Raw genomic sequence first — 14,476 nt, 5'->3', positions numbered from 1 at the left:
GGATGACGCGGGATTTGACCCAACACAGAACACACAGGTGGATGAGTTTTCGCTTGCAGAGGTAGGTCGTCAAGGAGAGAGGGGAGCGGGGCGGGGTGGGTCGGCGGGGGTGGGGCTCGTGGTCGGCGGGACGTGATCCTGGCCGGAAAAGGTCGTAGACCGGGCGGTGTCGCAGTTACTGACCCAGATGCGGTGGAACAGGACGTCGAGACGGAAGAGGCGCCGACCGAGCAGTGCCATGGGGAAGGCTGGTGTCGCTCTCGTCCAGCCACGCCAACGTGGACCTGGTCGAGGACGAGTACCTCATGGGCCGCGGGCGCCATTCGTCGCCGGGCCTCCGGTTCACCGACATCCGGGTCTCGGGCAAGCACTGCAAGCTGGAGCGGAGCGAAGCGCCCAACTCGACGACGCGTGTTGTCTTTCTCACGGACCTCTCGTCCAACGGGACGTACGTCAATGGGCGCAAGATCGGACGCGGCCGACGGGTTGTGCTCGCCAACAACGATGAGGTCTCGCTGGTCATCACCACCAAGGGAAGCAACATGGCCGACTCAAACGCGTGCGTGGCGTATCTTTACCAGGACCTCTCGGCCGACGCAACACTCGGGACCGGCTCGCTCGATCCCGAAGTGTCAGAGACTATCGGTTCGCGCTACGCGCTGCGGCACACGCTCGGCTCGGGCGCGTTTGCGCAAGTCAAGCTCGGCTACGACCTGGCATCGGGCGAGCAAGTGGCGGTCAAGATCATCGACATTCACAAGTTCCGACTCAACAAGCATCTGCGACAGGAGTCGCTCATGGACGAGGTCAAAGTGCTGCAGGCCATCTCGCACAAGGGCATTGTGCGAATCATCGACTCGTTCAAGACCGAGCGGTACCTGTACCTGGTCCTAGAGCTTGTCACCGGCGGCGAGCTCTTTGACCGCATCATCGAGCGCGGGCGGCTGACCGAGGCATCGTCGGCGTCGCTCATGGTCCAGCTCACCGACGCGGTGGCGTATCTGCACTCGGTCGGCATTGTCCACCGCGACCTCAAGCCGGAGAACATTCTATTTGAGAGCACCGACGACGATGCTTCCATCAAGCTCACCGACTTTGGGCTTGCCCGCATCCTCGGTGCGACCGAGGTCATGACCACGCTCTGTGGCACGCCGCAGTATCTGGCGCCCGAGGTCATTGTCTCGCAGGCCTCGGCGTCGGGCTACGACGCCTCCATCGACGTCTGGTCCATGGGTGTCATCCTCTACATTGTTCTCTCGGGCATTCCGCCGTTTTACGAAGAGCGCAAGATTCCCATCTACACCCAGATCACCCAAGGCATGATCTCGTTCGAGGCCGCCGTCTGGGCCACCATCTCGCCCGACGCTATCGACCTTGTCAAGGCGCTACTCACTCTCGACCCGCGGAAGCGGCTCCCGCTCCGATCCATCTACACGCATCCGTGGATTAAGCGGCATGTGCCTGACGCCGGCGCCTCGGCGCCGCCGCTCTCACGCAAGCGGGCGCTACCCAAGCCCGACGCTCTAGAGCCGAGCGACGATGCGCGCGAGTCCAAGAAGGCACGGCAACTGGACAAGGTCGTGGTGGAACCGACGACGCGGACGACATGACAGGATGCGGCTACGGGCGTAGCAGAGCCATCAGCTGGTTCCGCTGCGCCTCGCTCAGCGACTCGAGCCTTGCGGTGGGAAAGTCGACGTCAAACTTGACGATGAGGTCGCCCTTGCGCGGGCCGTCCTTTGCGCGGCGCGGCATGCCTTCGCCGGCGACCCGGTGGCGGGTGTTGGGTGTGATGACCGACTCGGGCTCGATGGTGATGGTGCGGCCGTCGAGGGTCTCGAGCGAGAAGCGGGCCGACTTGGTGAGCGCGGCGGCGAGCGGAACGCGGACAGTGGTCTCGAGGCAGTCGCCAACCCGCTTAAACGTCGAGTGCGGCTTCTCACGAACCACAAACTGGACGTCAGCGGGAACAACGCCCGGACGGACGTCGCCACTCTCCGGGAACGTCACCTTGGTTCCGGCCTTCCATCCCGGCTTGACGTCGATGTTGAGGACCTTGGACTCGTCGCGCCGGCCGCCAGAGCCGTCGATGATCTTGCGTGTGATCTTGAGCTTCTTGGTCTTGCCGCTGTACAGCTCCTCGAGCGAGCATGGCAGGTCGCGGACAATGGTCGGCGCCTTTTGCGGCGGGCCCTGAGAGCGGGCCGAGCCGCGGCGCGAGCTTGACCGCGATCCGCCGCCCATCCCGCCCATCCCACCCATGCCACCGAACATCTCCTCGAGCCCGCCGCCGCCAAACATCCGGCGGAAGAGCTCCTCGGCGTCAGTGGGCTGGAAGCCACCGCCGCCGTTGCCGCCCATCGAGAACGAAAAGCCGCCGGGCATGCCGCCAAAGCCGCCAGGCATGCCGCCGCCGCCGCCACCGGCCGACGGCCCGGGCACGCCGTGCTTGAGACCGTCCTCGCCGTACGCATCGTAGATCTGACGCGTCTTGGGATCTGAGAGCACCTCAAAGGCCGTTGACGCCTCCTGGAACTTGACCTTATCCCCATTAGGTCGGTCTGGGTGCCACTTGCGGGCGAGCTTGCGGTACGCCTTTTTGAGCGCGTTGTCATCGGCGTCGCGCCCGACGCCGAGAATAGCATAGTAGTCCTTACCCATCTGTGTTGCCAACGGTATTGAGTACTGCACACTGGTTGTGACCTGCCTCTTGTCGTGACGACCTGCACCCAAATTCGTCACCTTTTAACATGCTCGGCTTCAGGAAGCTTCGTGAAGGTGCGAAGGATAGGATTGGATTGGGCTGATGCGCGTGTGGGTGGAAGCGATAAAAATATTTTCCCTATGTGCGCCGTGACACATACGCTCACCTTACACAAGCCTTGCTGCAGCCGGCTCGTCGACGAACCAGGTGAGCCCGGCTGGCGGGGCGACGAGCGATGCTGGCAGCGCTGGCGACGGCGGGAGCTTGGAGGTGCCGACAAGCGTCGGCAGGACGTCGGCCTTGGACGCGCCGGTGGCGATGAAGCACACAGCCGCGGCAGCGTTGATGACTGGGAGCGAGAGAGTCACGCGCTGCGGCGGCGGCTTGGGCGAGCAATCGGTGTACTGCACGATCGGTGGCGCCGGATCGGCGAGTAGCGTCGAGTCAGGGAAGAGGCTCGCGGTGTGGCCGTCGGGGCCGAGACCGAGGAGGATAGCGTCAAAGACCGGCACGCCGTCGGTCGCCGGGAGTGCCGCCTCGATGGCCGCCGCGTAGCTGGCTGCCACCGCGGCGAGGGTCTCGGGTGCGTAGTCTGCGCTTATGGCGGCCCTGACCACCGTCGGGTCGAGCATGTGCCCGGCGCCGGGTGGGAGGGCGGCGAGCAGATCGGCAAGACCCGCCGCCGTCGAGTGCTCCGACTCGGTTGTCACCACTCGCTCATCAACCAGCCAGACCTGCCAGTCGTCGAGCGCCAGCGTATCGCCACCGCTCGCCACCACCTCGGCCAGCAGCGCAGGCTGCCCGCCGCCCGAGACGGCCACATGGAACGGCCGTCCGGCCGCTGTTGCCTTCTGAGCCGCCTGCGCAAGCCAGCCACGCACGCCCTCGACCACCGCCGCCCGGTCGCCAGCCACCTGTACCAGCGTCTCTCTGTTGTTGATGGAAGCCATGCCAGTCAAGTGTGTGGCGGTAGGGGGAAAGGGGGGGGGGGGGGGGTATGACGTGTTCAACCTGTCATCGACTCGTCCGGGAGGGGGGCTACAGCTTGAGCCACGATGGCTTCTTCTTCTTTCCGCTCGCCTTGGGCTTGGGCTTGGGTGCGGCACGTGCGGTGGATGCTGTTGATGAGGACGAGGCCGCCACAGGCGAGGCCGAAGGGTAGATCGACGGTGGCGGGGAGAGTGCCTTGGCTGTCGGCGTGAGGGTGCCGGATGCGGCAAAGACCCGTGCGCCGGGCACGAGGCCGGCGGCGTAAAAGGTGGTCGCCGGATCGAGGACGGTGCGCGGCGGGGTGATGTAGAGCACAAGCTGCTGCGCAGCGGGAGACTCAGGCTGGAGGAGTGCAGTAATGGCGTCGTAGAGGGCCTGAACGCGCTCGAGCGGAGCAAAGCAAGCCTGGACGATCCAGCCATCGGGAAGACGGACGCGGATGGTGCAGCGCTCAAAGCGCATGGCCTTGGCCTCCTCTTCGCGTGCGCGGAGAGCACGGGTCTTGAGCGGCGCATTGACAAGTGCCTGGGCCTTGTCGCGCAGATCGCGGGCAGCAGCGGCAAACAGCGCCGACTCGTCTGCCAGCAGCGCGGCATCTGCCGGCGGCGGCGCGGGTGGCGCGCCGTTGGCCGGATCCCACACGCCCAGCGCGCGCGCGACAGGGGCCGATGCACGCGCCACCTTGGCCTGCCACGCAGCTTCGTCCTCGCTTGACATCGAACGGACAGCGGCGAGATCTTCCTCGGCCGCGGCTGCGGCCGCCGCATTGGCTGCCATCCGCACAATCTGCGGACCCGAGCCGTCTTCGCCTGCAACTTCCATCGGCGCCACACCGGACCTGGTGCTTTCGGCTGCGGCGCCACTCTCCCCTGCCTCGTCCTTGCCCTTGTCACGAGTGTGGACCGGTGGCGCAGGCAGAGCGCCCGTGGCCGGGGCGTCTGCGGGCGGCGATGCGAGGCCGCGAAGGAACGAGGTCAGCAGTGCGCGTGCTGTCCGCAGCGGCGCATCCGAGGCTGTCGCCGGAAGCTGCAGGCACCCGGCGTCGTCGTTGCGCACAAAGCCTGCGGCATGCAGCGCAAGCACCGCTCCTGTCACCGGCGCGATCTTGAGCGAGTAAGCCTTGGACGTGAGCGGGAGCTCGCGGTAGCGTGCCTCGCCGGGATGGGTCAGCACGTTGCCTACAATCTTGAGTACCAGCTGCAGTGCCTTGGTCAGCGGCTCGAGCGAGGCGCTGGCTGTGGCGAGCGCATCACGCTCGGCAGCCAGCGCAGCGAGCGCGTCCTCGAACGCCCGCGGGCCGCCAGCAGCAGACATGGGCGGCGGTGACGACGACGACGGCGATGCAGCCTCGCGCGATGCCACCCGCAGATTCAGGATTGCACCCGTCGGCAAGTTTAGCAGCCGCAGCGGCGTCTCTGGCTCGAGCGGACGGCCAGCGTGGAGCAGGACCGCACCGTCTGTTGGAAGGTTGGCAGCAGCGGCAGCATTAGCGGCGAGAGCCGACGGCGTGGCCGACGGCGTGGCCTGCAGCCTCAGCTTGGAGCTGCGACCCGCGGCATCAATGTATGCCACGCAGAGTGTGGGCATAGCGGGGAGGAGGAGGGGGAGGGGGAGGGGGGGGGGAGTTGCGTGAAGAGGAAGAGGAGGTCGCCGTCGGGCAGCGGGGAAAGGAGCGACTGGCGGCTGGCGACTGGTGGCGTGTCGCACTGATGGAAGCCCTGGGCAGTTCATCACATGGGGCCATGGCTTGGGCCATGGCCCGGGTAATGGCTTGGGCGAGGCATCCAAAGTGGGTTTAAGGCAAAGGTGGGTGAGGGTGGGACGGTCATGATTGCGACGCGTCCGACGCCGGCGGCGATGTCTTGGCGGCGGCGGCGGCGTCGATGGAGGCCTGGATCTCGGCACGCATGGCAGCAGATTTGGCCTCGATCTCGACGTGGGTGGGCAGGCGGAAGTCATCGTCGGTCCACGGCTCGTTGGTTCCCGTGGCGATGCGGTAGCCGGTGTAGGCAAACGAGCCGAGGATAAAGGCCAAGATGGGGTAGCCGACGATCTTGGAGCCGATGTGAACCTCGGGCCCACCGCCGCCTTCTGCCGGCCCTGCGCCGTCGACCCATGCATCCGCCGGAATGCCTGTCCTTCCCTCAAGCGAGTCCCTTGCCTCGGCGGTCACCTCGGGACGTGACGCGCTCAGTGCCCGCCGCCCGCTGCCCGCCAGCCATGTGCCTGTCCTCCGCAGCAGCATACTCTCCGGTGTATGGATTGAGGAAGGGAAAGAGAAGGGGTAGGAGTATGTGTGTGTGTGGAGGGGGGGGGGGAGAGAAAGAGAGGTGTGGGAGAGAGAGTGTGTGTGTGTGTGTGCAGGTGGGAGACCGAGGCGCGGGACGGGTGGGCTGAGGCAAGGCTGGCCCAGCCCGGTGGGGTGCTGGTGGACGACGACCTGATCCCAGCTGGGCGAGCTACCTGCCGGCAGACACGGGTGTCGATACGATGATCACATGACACGGCACATACTCTCTCTGCTCGTCATACGCCTCCCCCCCCCCCTCCCCTCCATCCCTCCATCCCTCCATCTCCTCCTCTCTATCGCCGGTTGGCCCGGTGTCAGGCAGGCGTCACGTGCGCCCCCCCCCAGAGTCATCTCCTGAGCCACCCACCCCACTCGTCATGCACACCCTCATCCCCACCACACTGCTGGTTCTGGTCGTGGTCGCCGCGGCAGCAACCGCTGCCGACCCGCCTCCGCCGCCCTGGGCAACTGCCTGGGAGGTGGCGTTCCGGGCAGAGCCGACTCCTGACGGCTGTCGCGAGGCGCTGCGGACATACACCGCGCGCCCGCACTCGGCTGGCACCACGCGCGAGCAGGAGCTGGCCGAGTTTACCCGCGATGAGATGCGGGCTGCAGGGCTAGAGGCCGAGATCTTCACCTCGGACGCCGTCATCACCGTTCCGGTCTCACAGAGCCTCCGCGTCGTCTCACCGCAGCCGTACGAGGCCAAGCTGGTGGAGCCGGCCATTCCGGGCATTGCCTCGACCAACGAGACCGGCATCCTCCCGGCGTTCAACGGGTACTCGCCGGCGGGCAACGTCGAGGGCGAGCTGGTGTATGTCAACTTTGCTCTCGCCGAGGACTTTGTGGCTCTGGCCGAGCAGGGCGTCTCTACCGACGGCAAGATCTGCATCGCCCGCTACGGCGAGCTCTTCCGCGGGACCAAGGCACAGCTCGCGTCCGACAACGGGTGCAAGGCGCTTGTCCTCTACTCGGATCCGCAGCAGGACGGCTATGTTCGTGGCCCAGTCTTCCCCGACGGCCCGTGGCGGCCCGAGTACTCGCTCCAGCGCGGGAGTGTACAGTATCTCAACATCTGCCCAGGCGATCCGCGCAGGCTGGAGACGTGCCTCGGCCCGGGCGCCGGCGACGGTCCATTCCAAGGCAAGCTTACTCCCGACATCCCGGTCCTCCCGATCTCGTACGGTGACGCGCGGCACTTTCTGAGCCAGCTCGCTGGGCTCTCGGTCGACGTCTTTGGCGGTGGCTGGCAAGGTGGGCTCAACTTTACGTACCATGTCGGCTCGCCCAGCGCGCCGGTCACCGTCGCGCTCGCTGTCGACGTCGCCTGGGACGTCCGGCCCATGCCGTCGGTCATCGGCGAGCTCCGCGGCTCTGGGCCCGAGGCCGACTCGGTCATCCTGCTCTCGAACCACCGTGATGCATGGGTCTTTGGTGGCGTTGACCCCAACTCGGGCTCGGCCGTCATGCTCGAGGTTGCTCGTGCGTTCGGCAAGCTCGCCGCCGACGGCTGGCGCCCGCTCCGTACCATCCGCTTCGGCTCGTGGGGCGGCGAAGAGTACGGCCTCCTCGGCTCGGTTGCCTACGCCGAGTCGCTCACTCCCGCGGAACGCGCTAACATGGTTGCTGTCCTCAATCTCGACACCGCAGTCTCTGGCCCGCAGTTTGGTGCGTCGGCGACGCCGTCACTCGAGTCGGTCGTCTCCTCGGTTCTGCGTGTGGTCGACCACCCCGGCGAGGCCAAGCCTGTCGCCGACACCTGGTCAAACCAGTACGGTGTCCTCGGCTCCGGAAGTGACTACACTGCGTTCCTGCAGCACTTTGGCGTGCCGGCGAGTGACCTTGGGTTCTCCGGCAAGTACGGCGTCTACCACTCCGCCTACGACTGCTTCGAGTGGATGGAGATGTTTGGCGATCCGGACTTTGAGCTCCACAAGACCATGGCGGAGATCTTTGGCCTTCTCGCCATGCGCATGGCGAGTCAACAAATCATCCCGTTCAACCTCACCACCTACGCGGACCGCCTCCCGTCGTACGTCGACTCGGTAGTCGACTATGCCCGGGTCCGCGGCGTCGACGAACGCCTCGACTTTACCTCGCTCCGCACCGCGCTCGACACCTTTGCCACCGGATCAGCCACCCTCATGGCCGAGCTCGATGCACTCGCCACCCTTGGCGATGCTGCTCCGCCGCCCCGCCTTGCCGCCCTCAACAACAAGCTTCGCCTCTTGGAGAGAGAGTTTGTCATTCCCGAGGGCATCCCGGGCCGCCCCTACTACCGTCACGCCATCCAAGCGCCCGGCCTGGTCCTCGGCTACGGCGCCGACGTCTTTGCCGGCGTCCACGACTCGATCTACCGCGGCCAAGTGGATGTGGCGCAGGCCCAGATCGAGCTTGCCGCTCGCAAGGTCACCGCCACCGCCACGTTCATGGACCCGTCGCTCACGCCGCCGTCGGACCACGGCCGCGGCGTCTCGTCCGAGAACAAGACCGCCGCCATAGTCCTTGGCTCGTTGCTCGGCGTCGGCATCTTTGTTGCCACCGGCTTCTTCGTCTACAAGCGACTCTACCTCCCGCGCTTTGGTCGCCAGCCGTACGTCGATCTCGACGACATGGGCATGGACCCGGGGTTGGGCGCCGCTTGAGTCGCCCGGCCTGCCGCCTGTCGCCAGCCGCTCGCCGCCCTCGGCCTGCCCTCAACCCCCGGAGCGCCGGGCACGTAGCCTTGACACACTCATCTCTCATTGAATCTTTATCACCACCATGATCAAGTACTCGCTTGGCTTGGCCGTCATGGCCATGCTTGCGGTGTCTGCGCTTGCTGCGCGGAACCAGGACCTCCTTGCCGAGGTGCCGGGCTACGGCAAGCCGCCGACGGCTCAGTACTCGGGCTACCTCGACATCACCCCGCAGAAGCACATGCACTACTGGTTTGTCGAGTCTGAGGCCGGTCCCAACGCCCCGCTTGTCCTCTGGTTCAACGGTGGTACGTCGAAGGGGGGATGAAGGGAGGGGAGGGAGTAGGGCGGGAGGGACTGTGGGCGGCGGCGCGGCGGACGCGGCCTAGATCACGTGCTCTGTCCCTCGCATGTGCGTGCCGCCCTCACGTCATATATCACTGGTGTCAAGGTCGACTTACCTGAGGGGTGCTGGTCTCGATGCTTTGGTGTGGCTGGTCTCGCGGCATTGTTTGTGGTGCGGACCGGGACGTGATCGGACATGGTGGGACCACACAGGCCCCGGCTGCTCGTCAATGGATGGCTTCTTCTACGAGCAGGGGCCGTTCCGCTTTGCACCGGGCTCGTCCGGCGCGCCGGTCAAGGGCGCGCTCGTCGACAACGTCGGCCGCTGGAACTCGTTTGCCCACATGCTGTTCATTGAGGCACCCGTCGGCGTCGGCTTCTCCTACACCGACATCAAGAACCTGCCGCTCAACGACACCCAGACTGCCGAGGACAACCACGCTGCGCTCCTCATGTTCCTCCAGTACTTCCCCGAGTACCAGCATAACCCGCTGTTTATCTCTGGCGAGTCCTACGTACGTTGCTCCATGCCCACCTCCCCTCACTTGTCCCTCCTCTGCCACTCACCATCTCCTCAACGCAACAGGCCGGCATCTACGTCCCGACGCTCGTCGAGCAGATCCTTGCCTCGAACAAGGCCGGGACGACGAACCTCAACCTCAAGGGCATGGCCGTCGGCAACGGATGCATCGGCTCGGAGGTCGGCGCTTGCTCAGCCAACGGGCTCGGCATCCACCTGGACTTCCTCTACGCGCACGATCTGTTCTCGCCGACTTCGTACGCCAACCTGACGGCAAACGGGTGCACCAACCCGGCGTCGACCAACCCGGCGTGCCCGGGCATTCTCCAGGCCATCTCCAACGAGATCGGTGACATCAACATCTACGGCATCTACACTCCGTGCGTCGGCTCGGTGCTGAGCAACGCCAAGATGACCTCCGGGTCTGGCCACCCGCTGACCCAGCTCGGCGGGCCCGACGAGTGCATCGACTCGGCCCAGGCCTCGCGGTATCTCAACGACCCGGCGGTCAAGAAGGCCATCAACGTCAACTCGGACATCACCTGGGCCATTTGCTCCAACATCCCCTACACTGCCAACACCAAGTCGCTCCTCCCGCGCTACCCGGCCATGATCTCCGCCATCAAGGTTCTCATCTACTCAGGCAACGTGGACGCCTGCGTGCCCAACACTGGCACCCAGGAGTGGACTGCCTCGCTCGGCTACCCGGTCGAGACTCCGTGGCACCCGTGGACCTACGAGGAGCCTGGCTCAGGCACCCAGGTCGGTGGCTACGAGATCAACTATGCCGCCAACGGCTTTACCTTCAAGTCCATCAACGGCGCCGGCCACCCGGTTCCGAGCTACAAGCCGTACGCCGCCCTCAAGATGATCACCGACTTTGTCAAGTCAGCCCTCTAAGCGCTTCACCCTCCCCCCCCCCCCCCTGCCATCATCATCAAACTCACTCCAGTTTTCGTCTTCGCCCATGTCACCTACGACCACTGCCACCCACCTCTACTCCACCCCACCCCCCACCCCCCACCCCACCCCACCCCACCCCACCCCCCCCCACCCCCCACCCCACCCCACCCCACCCTATGGAGCCGCATCTGTCATACGGCGCCGAAATGGCCCTCCTGTGGCGCCAGCCGTCGGCGACCGGTACTGTTCCCCACGCCCGCACCCACGCCCACACCCACGCCCCTGCCACTCCCTCGCCGCCGCGCCGCAGCTTCTCGGCTGCGGCGCACCACCTCTCAGCGACCGCCGCAGCCTCGACCTACTCGTCGCCCGAGCTCAATCTCTCGCGCGTCTCGGCCGCGTCCGGCGAGTCGGCCACCAACCTCTCGGCCTCGCTGCAGCTCGCCGAGGCCATCGGCGAGTACACCCGCGCGCTCTCTGCTTCGACAGCCCAGCTGGCCGATCCGGGCCTCCGCGGCGCATCGCACTCGCCAGTGCCACCATCGACGCCACTTGCCGTCCTCGCTTCAGAGCTGGAGAGCATCCAGGCGGCGCTGGTGGCCGACACTGATGCGCTGTCGGCCGCGCTCGGCGCCGCACGCGCAACCGAGCCCGGTAGTGACGCCGTTGACACAGCGGCTGAGCTGGGCATCTCGCTCAAAGAGCACGTGGCTCGCTTGTCGCGGCTGGCTACTCGGCTCTCGTCACGCGCCCGCTCGTCTCCCGCACGTCCTGCTCACCGCTCGCCTGTGCGCTCGACCGCCGCTGACGGCGATCTTGTACCTGGCCTCCGCCGCGAGCTCGCTGCGAGCAAGGAGCGCATTCAAGTCTTGCAAGAGACTCTCGCGAGGTACCAGTGCCGTCCCCAGATGGCCCAGATGAAAGAGGCCCTGCTGGACGCAGCCAACAGGACCCAGGTGACATCCGCCGCCCACACTGCCGAGCTCGACAAGCTTCACGTCCAGATCGGTGCCCTCCGTGACGCCTATCTCGACGCTCGCCGCGAGGTCTCGGACCTGAAGCAAAGGCTGGGAACTGCTACCGCTGCTGTCGACGCCGCGCGGGTCCGGGCTACAACCGCCGAGCTCGACGTCGGTGACCTCGAGCTCCGCATCGCCGAGTTGCGCCAGGGCAGCATCAGCCTCCTCCAAAAGGCCGCTCGTGGGCAAGTCGACTCGATTGCTGCCGAAGAGACGTCGTCAGTCGCCGCCATGCTCAAGGAGCTCTACCTCGATGCCACCATCCGCATCCGCGACCTCGAGCACCAGCTCCTGACCACCCGCGCCACGGCCGCACGCCGGCCCTCGCTCGAGCACCAGCTCGTCGACGGCCAGCTCATTTCCACTGCCATGGCCCAGTACTCGCTCGGCCAGGCCCACGCCGCCAAGCGCAAGAAGAAGCGCCGCCACCGCAAGTCACACACCACCGACGACCACGACGGCCCGCCCGAGTCAGCCTAGCCGCGCCTACCAACTCTGCCAGCACGGCTGTGTTTATGATGGATGATCATCCAGGCGGATAAACCGCTCAGTCCGAGTCCGAGTACGCTTCGTCATCGTCGTCGTCCCCGTCTTCCACCACTAGCTGCTCCTCCAGCACATCGGCCGACGGCTTGCCGGCAGCGAGCTTGACCGGCGACTCGCCGTCGGCGTTAGCCAGGTAGCGGTCGGCACCTGCGGCGAGCAGGACAGCAGCGGCAGCAGCATGACCACCCCATGCCGCCTTGTGCAGCGGCGAGTCACCCGACACGTTAGGTGCATTAGGGTCGGCTCCGGCAGCCAGCAGCCACTCGACCGTTGCTGTGTGTCCACCCTGCGCCGCGTAGTGCAGGCAGGTGTTGCCGAGGGCGTCGGTGGCAGCGACGGCGTCAACGCCCGTCGCTGCCACAATGCCCTCGACATCGTCGACGAGCCCGCGCTTGGCAAACATAAACACCTGCTCCTCTGGCGACGTGGTTCCTCCGCCCGGGCCGGACGCGGCAGAGTCGGGGCTGTTGGCGGCCATTGGCTGGTTCCTCAAAGTCGAGCCTGGAGTCGAGTCTGGGTTGACGGCAAACCGTTTTACAATCTGCTCAGGCTGGTCGGGGGGGGGGGGGGGGGGGGGCTCATGCCGACGTTGACGGTGTTGAACCCGCCCTCGCTGTGGCCCCACAACAGCGTGCCCGAGGTGGCGTGCAGTAGCTAGCTACAGCACAGGTGCTCGGTACTTGGTGCCCTCGACAAGAATGGCGTTGATGTCGGCGACGATTGCGCCGACGTCACGGAGCCGGGCCCGGTAGTCGGACTCGCGTCCCTTAGTCTCGATGTAGTCCCGGAGCTCGGCATTGGTCTGCTCGTAGATGGCGAGCTTGGCCTGGAGGTTGGTGATGCCCCGGTAGGTCTCGTCGGCCTCGAGCGCGTCCTTGAGCTCGTTGAGTTTGCCCTCGAGCCGCCCGACTTCGGCCGAGAGGTGCTCGCGCTTAAGCGAGAGCTCCTGTCGCTGGGTCTTCAGCGAGGCCTCGAGCTTGCGGGCATCCGACTGCAGCTTCTTGATGTCGTTGTACTTGACAAGCTCGGCGCGCATGGTCGGAATGCGCTTGTGGAGCGCTGCAATGTCGCGCTCGATTTTCTTGTCAAGCTGGTCGAGCTTCTTGAGGTCGCGCTCGCGCTCGGCCTTGTCACGGATGAGCTTGTCGTGGGTCGACTCGGCAAGGCCCATCTGGTCGCGCTGAAACTCGAGAAGGTCCTCCTTTTCGCGCACTTGCTCGACTTGCGGGAGGTTGGTCTGGCGCGCGAGGCCCGAGCCGATCGTTTCGAGCAGTTCGGCAATGGCCGTCTCGCGGGCGGCCATGTCTTCCGCGAGTGCCGCCTGGACCTCAGGGAACTCCTCGATGAACTTGCGAATGGCCTCTTCCTTGGCCAGGATCTGCAGGTACTTTTCGTACTTGTCCGACTGCCGCGCCTCCTCCTCGCGCGCAAGCGAGTCGAGCTGCTCGCGGCCGCGTGAGATCTCCTCCTCGAGCGCGGCGATGCGCCGGTTCATGGCGCCAATCTCCGAGGTGTCGGCCTTGACCTTGTTGAGCAGTCGCTCCTGCTCCTCAGGTCCCGAGAGCTGCGAGTCACGGGCATCGGCCTCGAGCTCGTCGCGCCGCGCTCGCGCGTCGTTGAGCTCGTTAAAGAGCGCAAACGCTTGTTGCTTAAGCGGGTTTGCCCGCAGCGCGTCCTCCATCGACCGCAGCCGGTATGCGCCAGACTCGAGGTCCGCCTGGTACCGGCCAATCGTGTCCAGCAGTGTGTCGTTGGTCTCCTGCGCCTCGCGATACTCGGCGAGCATCTCAGGCGCGAGCTGGTTGAGCTCGTCCTCGATGGTGCCTTCGATCGATGCAATCTCGGTCGTCACGGTGCGGATCTGCTCCTCGCGTGCCTGCCGCTCTGTAAACATGGCATCAATGCGCCACCGCTCCTCATCGTTCTTGGCCTTGTCCGCCGCCGTCTGCTCCAGAATCTGGTTGATGCCGGTATCGGTGTGCATCTTGTCCACAAGCATGTTGTAGTCAGCGAGCACGCCCTGCAGCTCGCGGAGCTCCGACGCAAGCCCGTCGGCCTTGCGCTCGTACGCCCCATAGTTCTCGGCCGACGAGTTGAACGCCTCTAGCTCGTTCGAGAGGTTGGCCAGCTCGGCGGTGATGGCCTGCGTCTTGGCGCGCACCTCGGCAATGTACCAGTTCTTGTCCTGGAACGCGCGCCCGGAGCCCTGCGTCACCGGCCGCACTCCCTTAACCCCCTGGTTCGTCATCGGCCGGTTCGTCAGCACCGCAGACGGCGCAACAATCCCCGACGGCGGTCGGAGCACACCCGTGCCCGGCGGGAGGCCAGCCGTCCCAGGTGGCGCCATGCGCGAGCCAGGTCGGTACGCCATGGCTAGGAGAGACAAAGACGAGAGCTGTAACCGAGAACGGTACGGATACAGGGAGAAGGAGAGGGGGGGGGGGGGGGGAGGGGGGGGAAGAGGGAGGAAGGTACGGTTCA

The 14,476-nt window shown here is 65.9% G+C and overlaps 10 protein-coding genes across 10 annotated transcripts; 4 read left to right on the top strand and 6 right to left on the bottom strand.

Annotated features, from left to right (window-relative positions):
- Positions 1 to 8: 8 nt before the first annotated feature.
- On the top strand, positions 9 to 1,933 carry AMSG_00204 (CAMK/RAD53 protein kinase). Its single transcript, XM_013907612.1, has 2 exons — positions 9 to 61; positions 202 to 1,933. Exon 2 carries the CDS (start codon positions 306 to 308, stop codon positions 1,608 to 1,610), a length of 1,305 nt encoding a protein of 434 aa, XP_013763066.1. The 5' UTR covers positions 9 to 61; positions 202 to 305; the 3' UTR covers positions 1,611 to 1,933.
- AMSG_00203 (DnaJ domain-containing protein) lies at positions 1,249 to 2,704 on the bottom strand. The gene has a single exon (XM_013907611.1). The coding sequence runs from the start codon at positions 2,659 to 2,661 to the stop codon at positions 1,621 to 1,623; it is 1,041 nt and encodes a 346-aa protein (XP_013763065.1). The 5' UTR covers positions 2,662 to 2,704; the 3' UTR covers positions 1,249 to 1,620.
- A 167-nt stretch (positions 2,705 to 2,871) lies between these two features.
- AMSG_00202 (6-phosphogluconolactonase) lies at positions 2,872 to 3,654 on the bottom strand (the record flags this gene model as incomplete). Its single annotated transcript, XM_013907610.1, has 1 exon — positions 2,872 to 3,654. One exon carries the CDS (start codon positions 3,652 to 3,654, stop codon positions 2,872 to 2,874), a length of 783 nt encoding a protein of 260 aa, XP_013763064.1.
- A 39-nt stretch (positions 3,655 to 3,693) lies between these two features.
- On the bottom strand, positions 3,694 to 5,281 carry AMSG_00201 (uncharacterized protein; the record flags this gene model as incomplete). Its single annotated transcript, XM_013907609.1, has 1 exon — positions 3,694 to 5,281. One exon carries the CDS (start codon positions 5,279 to 5,281, stop codon positions 3,743 to 3,745), a length of 1,539 nt encoding a protein of 512 aa, XP_013763063.1. The 3' UTR covers positions 3,694 to 3,742.
- A 238-nt stretch (positions 5,282 to 5,519) lies between these two features.
- Positions 5,520 to 5,999, bottom strand: AMSG_00200 (uncharacterized protein; the record flags this gene model as incomplete). The annotated part of the gene is made up of 1 exon (XM_013907608.1): positions 5,520 to 5,999. The coding sequence occupies exon 1, from the start codon at positions 5,937 to 5,939 to the stop codon at positions 5,520 to 5,522; it is 420 nt and encodes a 139-aa protein (XP_013763062.1). The 5' UTR covers positions 5,940 to 5,999.
- Positions 6,000 to 6,361: 362 nt separating this feature from the next.
- AMSG_00199 (glutamate carboxypeptidase II) lies at positions 6,362 to 8,629 on the top strand (the record flags this gene model as incomplete). The annotated part of the gene is made up of 1 exon (XM_013907607.1): positions 6,362 to 8,629. The coding sequence occupies one exon, from the start codon at positions 6,362 to 6,364 to the stop codon at positions 8,627 to 8,629; it is 2,268 nt and encodes a 755-aa protein (XP_013763061.1).
- Positions 8,630 to 8,747: 118 nt separating this feature from the next.
- AMSG_00198 (lysosomal protective protein chain) lies at positions 8,748 to 10,427 on the top strand (the record flags this gene model as incomplete). Its single annotated transcript, XM_013907606.1, has 3 exons — positions 8,748 to 8,970; positions 9,221 to 9,522; positions 9,594 to 10,427. 3 exons carry the CDS (start codon positions 8,748 to 8,750, stop codon positions 10,425 to 10,427), a joined length of 1,359 nt encoding a protein of 452 aa, XP_013763060.1.
- A 179-nt stretch (positions 10,428 to 10,606) lies between these two features.
- On the top strand, positions 10,607 to 11,929 carry AMSG_00197 (uncharacterized protein; the record flags this gene model as incomplete). Its single annotated transcript, XM_013907605.1, has 1 exon — positions 10,607 to 11,929. The coding sequence occupies one exon, from the start codon at positions 10,607 to 10,609 to the stop codon at positions 11,927 to 11,929; it is 1,323 nt and encodes a 440-aa protein (XP_013763059.1).
- Positions 11,930 to 11,943: 14 nt separating this feature from the next.
- On the bottom strand, positions 11,944 to 12,473 carry AMSG_00196 (uncharacterized protein; the record flags this gene model as incomplete). The annotated part of the gene is made up of 1 exon (XM_013907604.1): positions 11,944 to 12,473. The coding sequence occupies one exon, from the start codon at positions 12,471 to 12,473 to the stop codon at positions 11,997 to 11,999; it is 477 nt and encodes a 158-aa protein (XP_013763058.1). The 3' UTR covers positions 11,944 to 11,996.
- An 88-nt stretch (positions 12,474 to 12,561) lies between these two features.
- AMSG_00195 (Ift74 protein) lies at positions 12,562 to 14,409 on the bottom strand. The gene has a single exon (XM_013907603.1). The coding sequence runs from the start codon at positions 14,364 to 14,366 to the stop codon at positions 12,654 to 12,656; it is 1,713 nt and encodes a 570-aa protein (XP_013763057.1). The 5' UTR covers positions 14,367 to 14,409; the 3' UTR covers positions 12,562 to 12,653.
- Between the last annotated feature and the right edge of the window lie 67 nt (positions 14,410 to 14,476).

This window comes from Thecamonas trahens, assembly GCF_000142905.1.
Source record: "Thecamonas trahens ATCC 50062 unplaced genomic scaffold supercont1.1, whole genome shotgun sequence".
In the NCBI taxonomy this organism is placed as follows: domain Eukaryota; order Apusomonadida; family Apusomonadidae; genus Thecamonas; species Thecamonas trahens.
Note: the sequence above shows the minus strand (reverse complement) of the source record. Positions and strands in the feature narration are given on the sequence as shown.

Coding starts and splice junctions, on each gene's coding strand:
- AMSG_00204 (XM_013907612.1), top strand. CDS start 306: ATGGGCCGCGGGCGCCATTCGTCGCCGGGCCTCCGGTTCACCGACATC.
- AMSG_00203 (XM_013907611.1), bottom strand. CDS start 2,661: ATGGGTAAGGACTACTATGCTATTCTCGGCGTCGGGCGCGACGCCGAT.
- AMSG_00195 (XM_013907603.1), bottom strand. CDS start 14,366: ATGGCGTACCGACCTGGCTCGCGCATGGCGCCACCTGGGACGGCTGGC.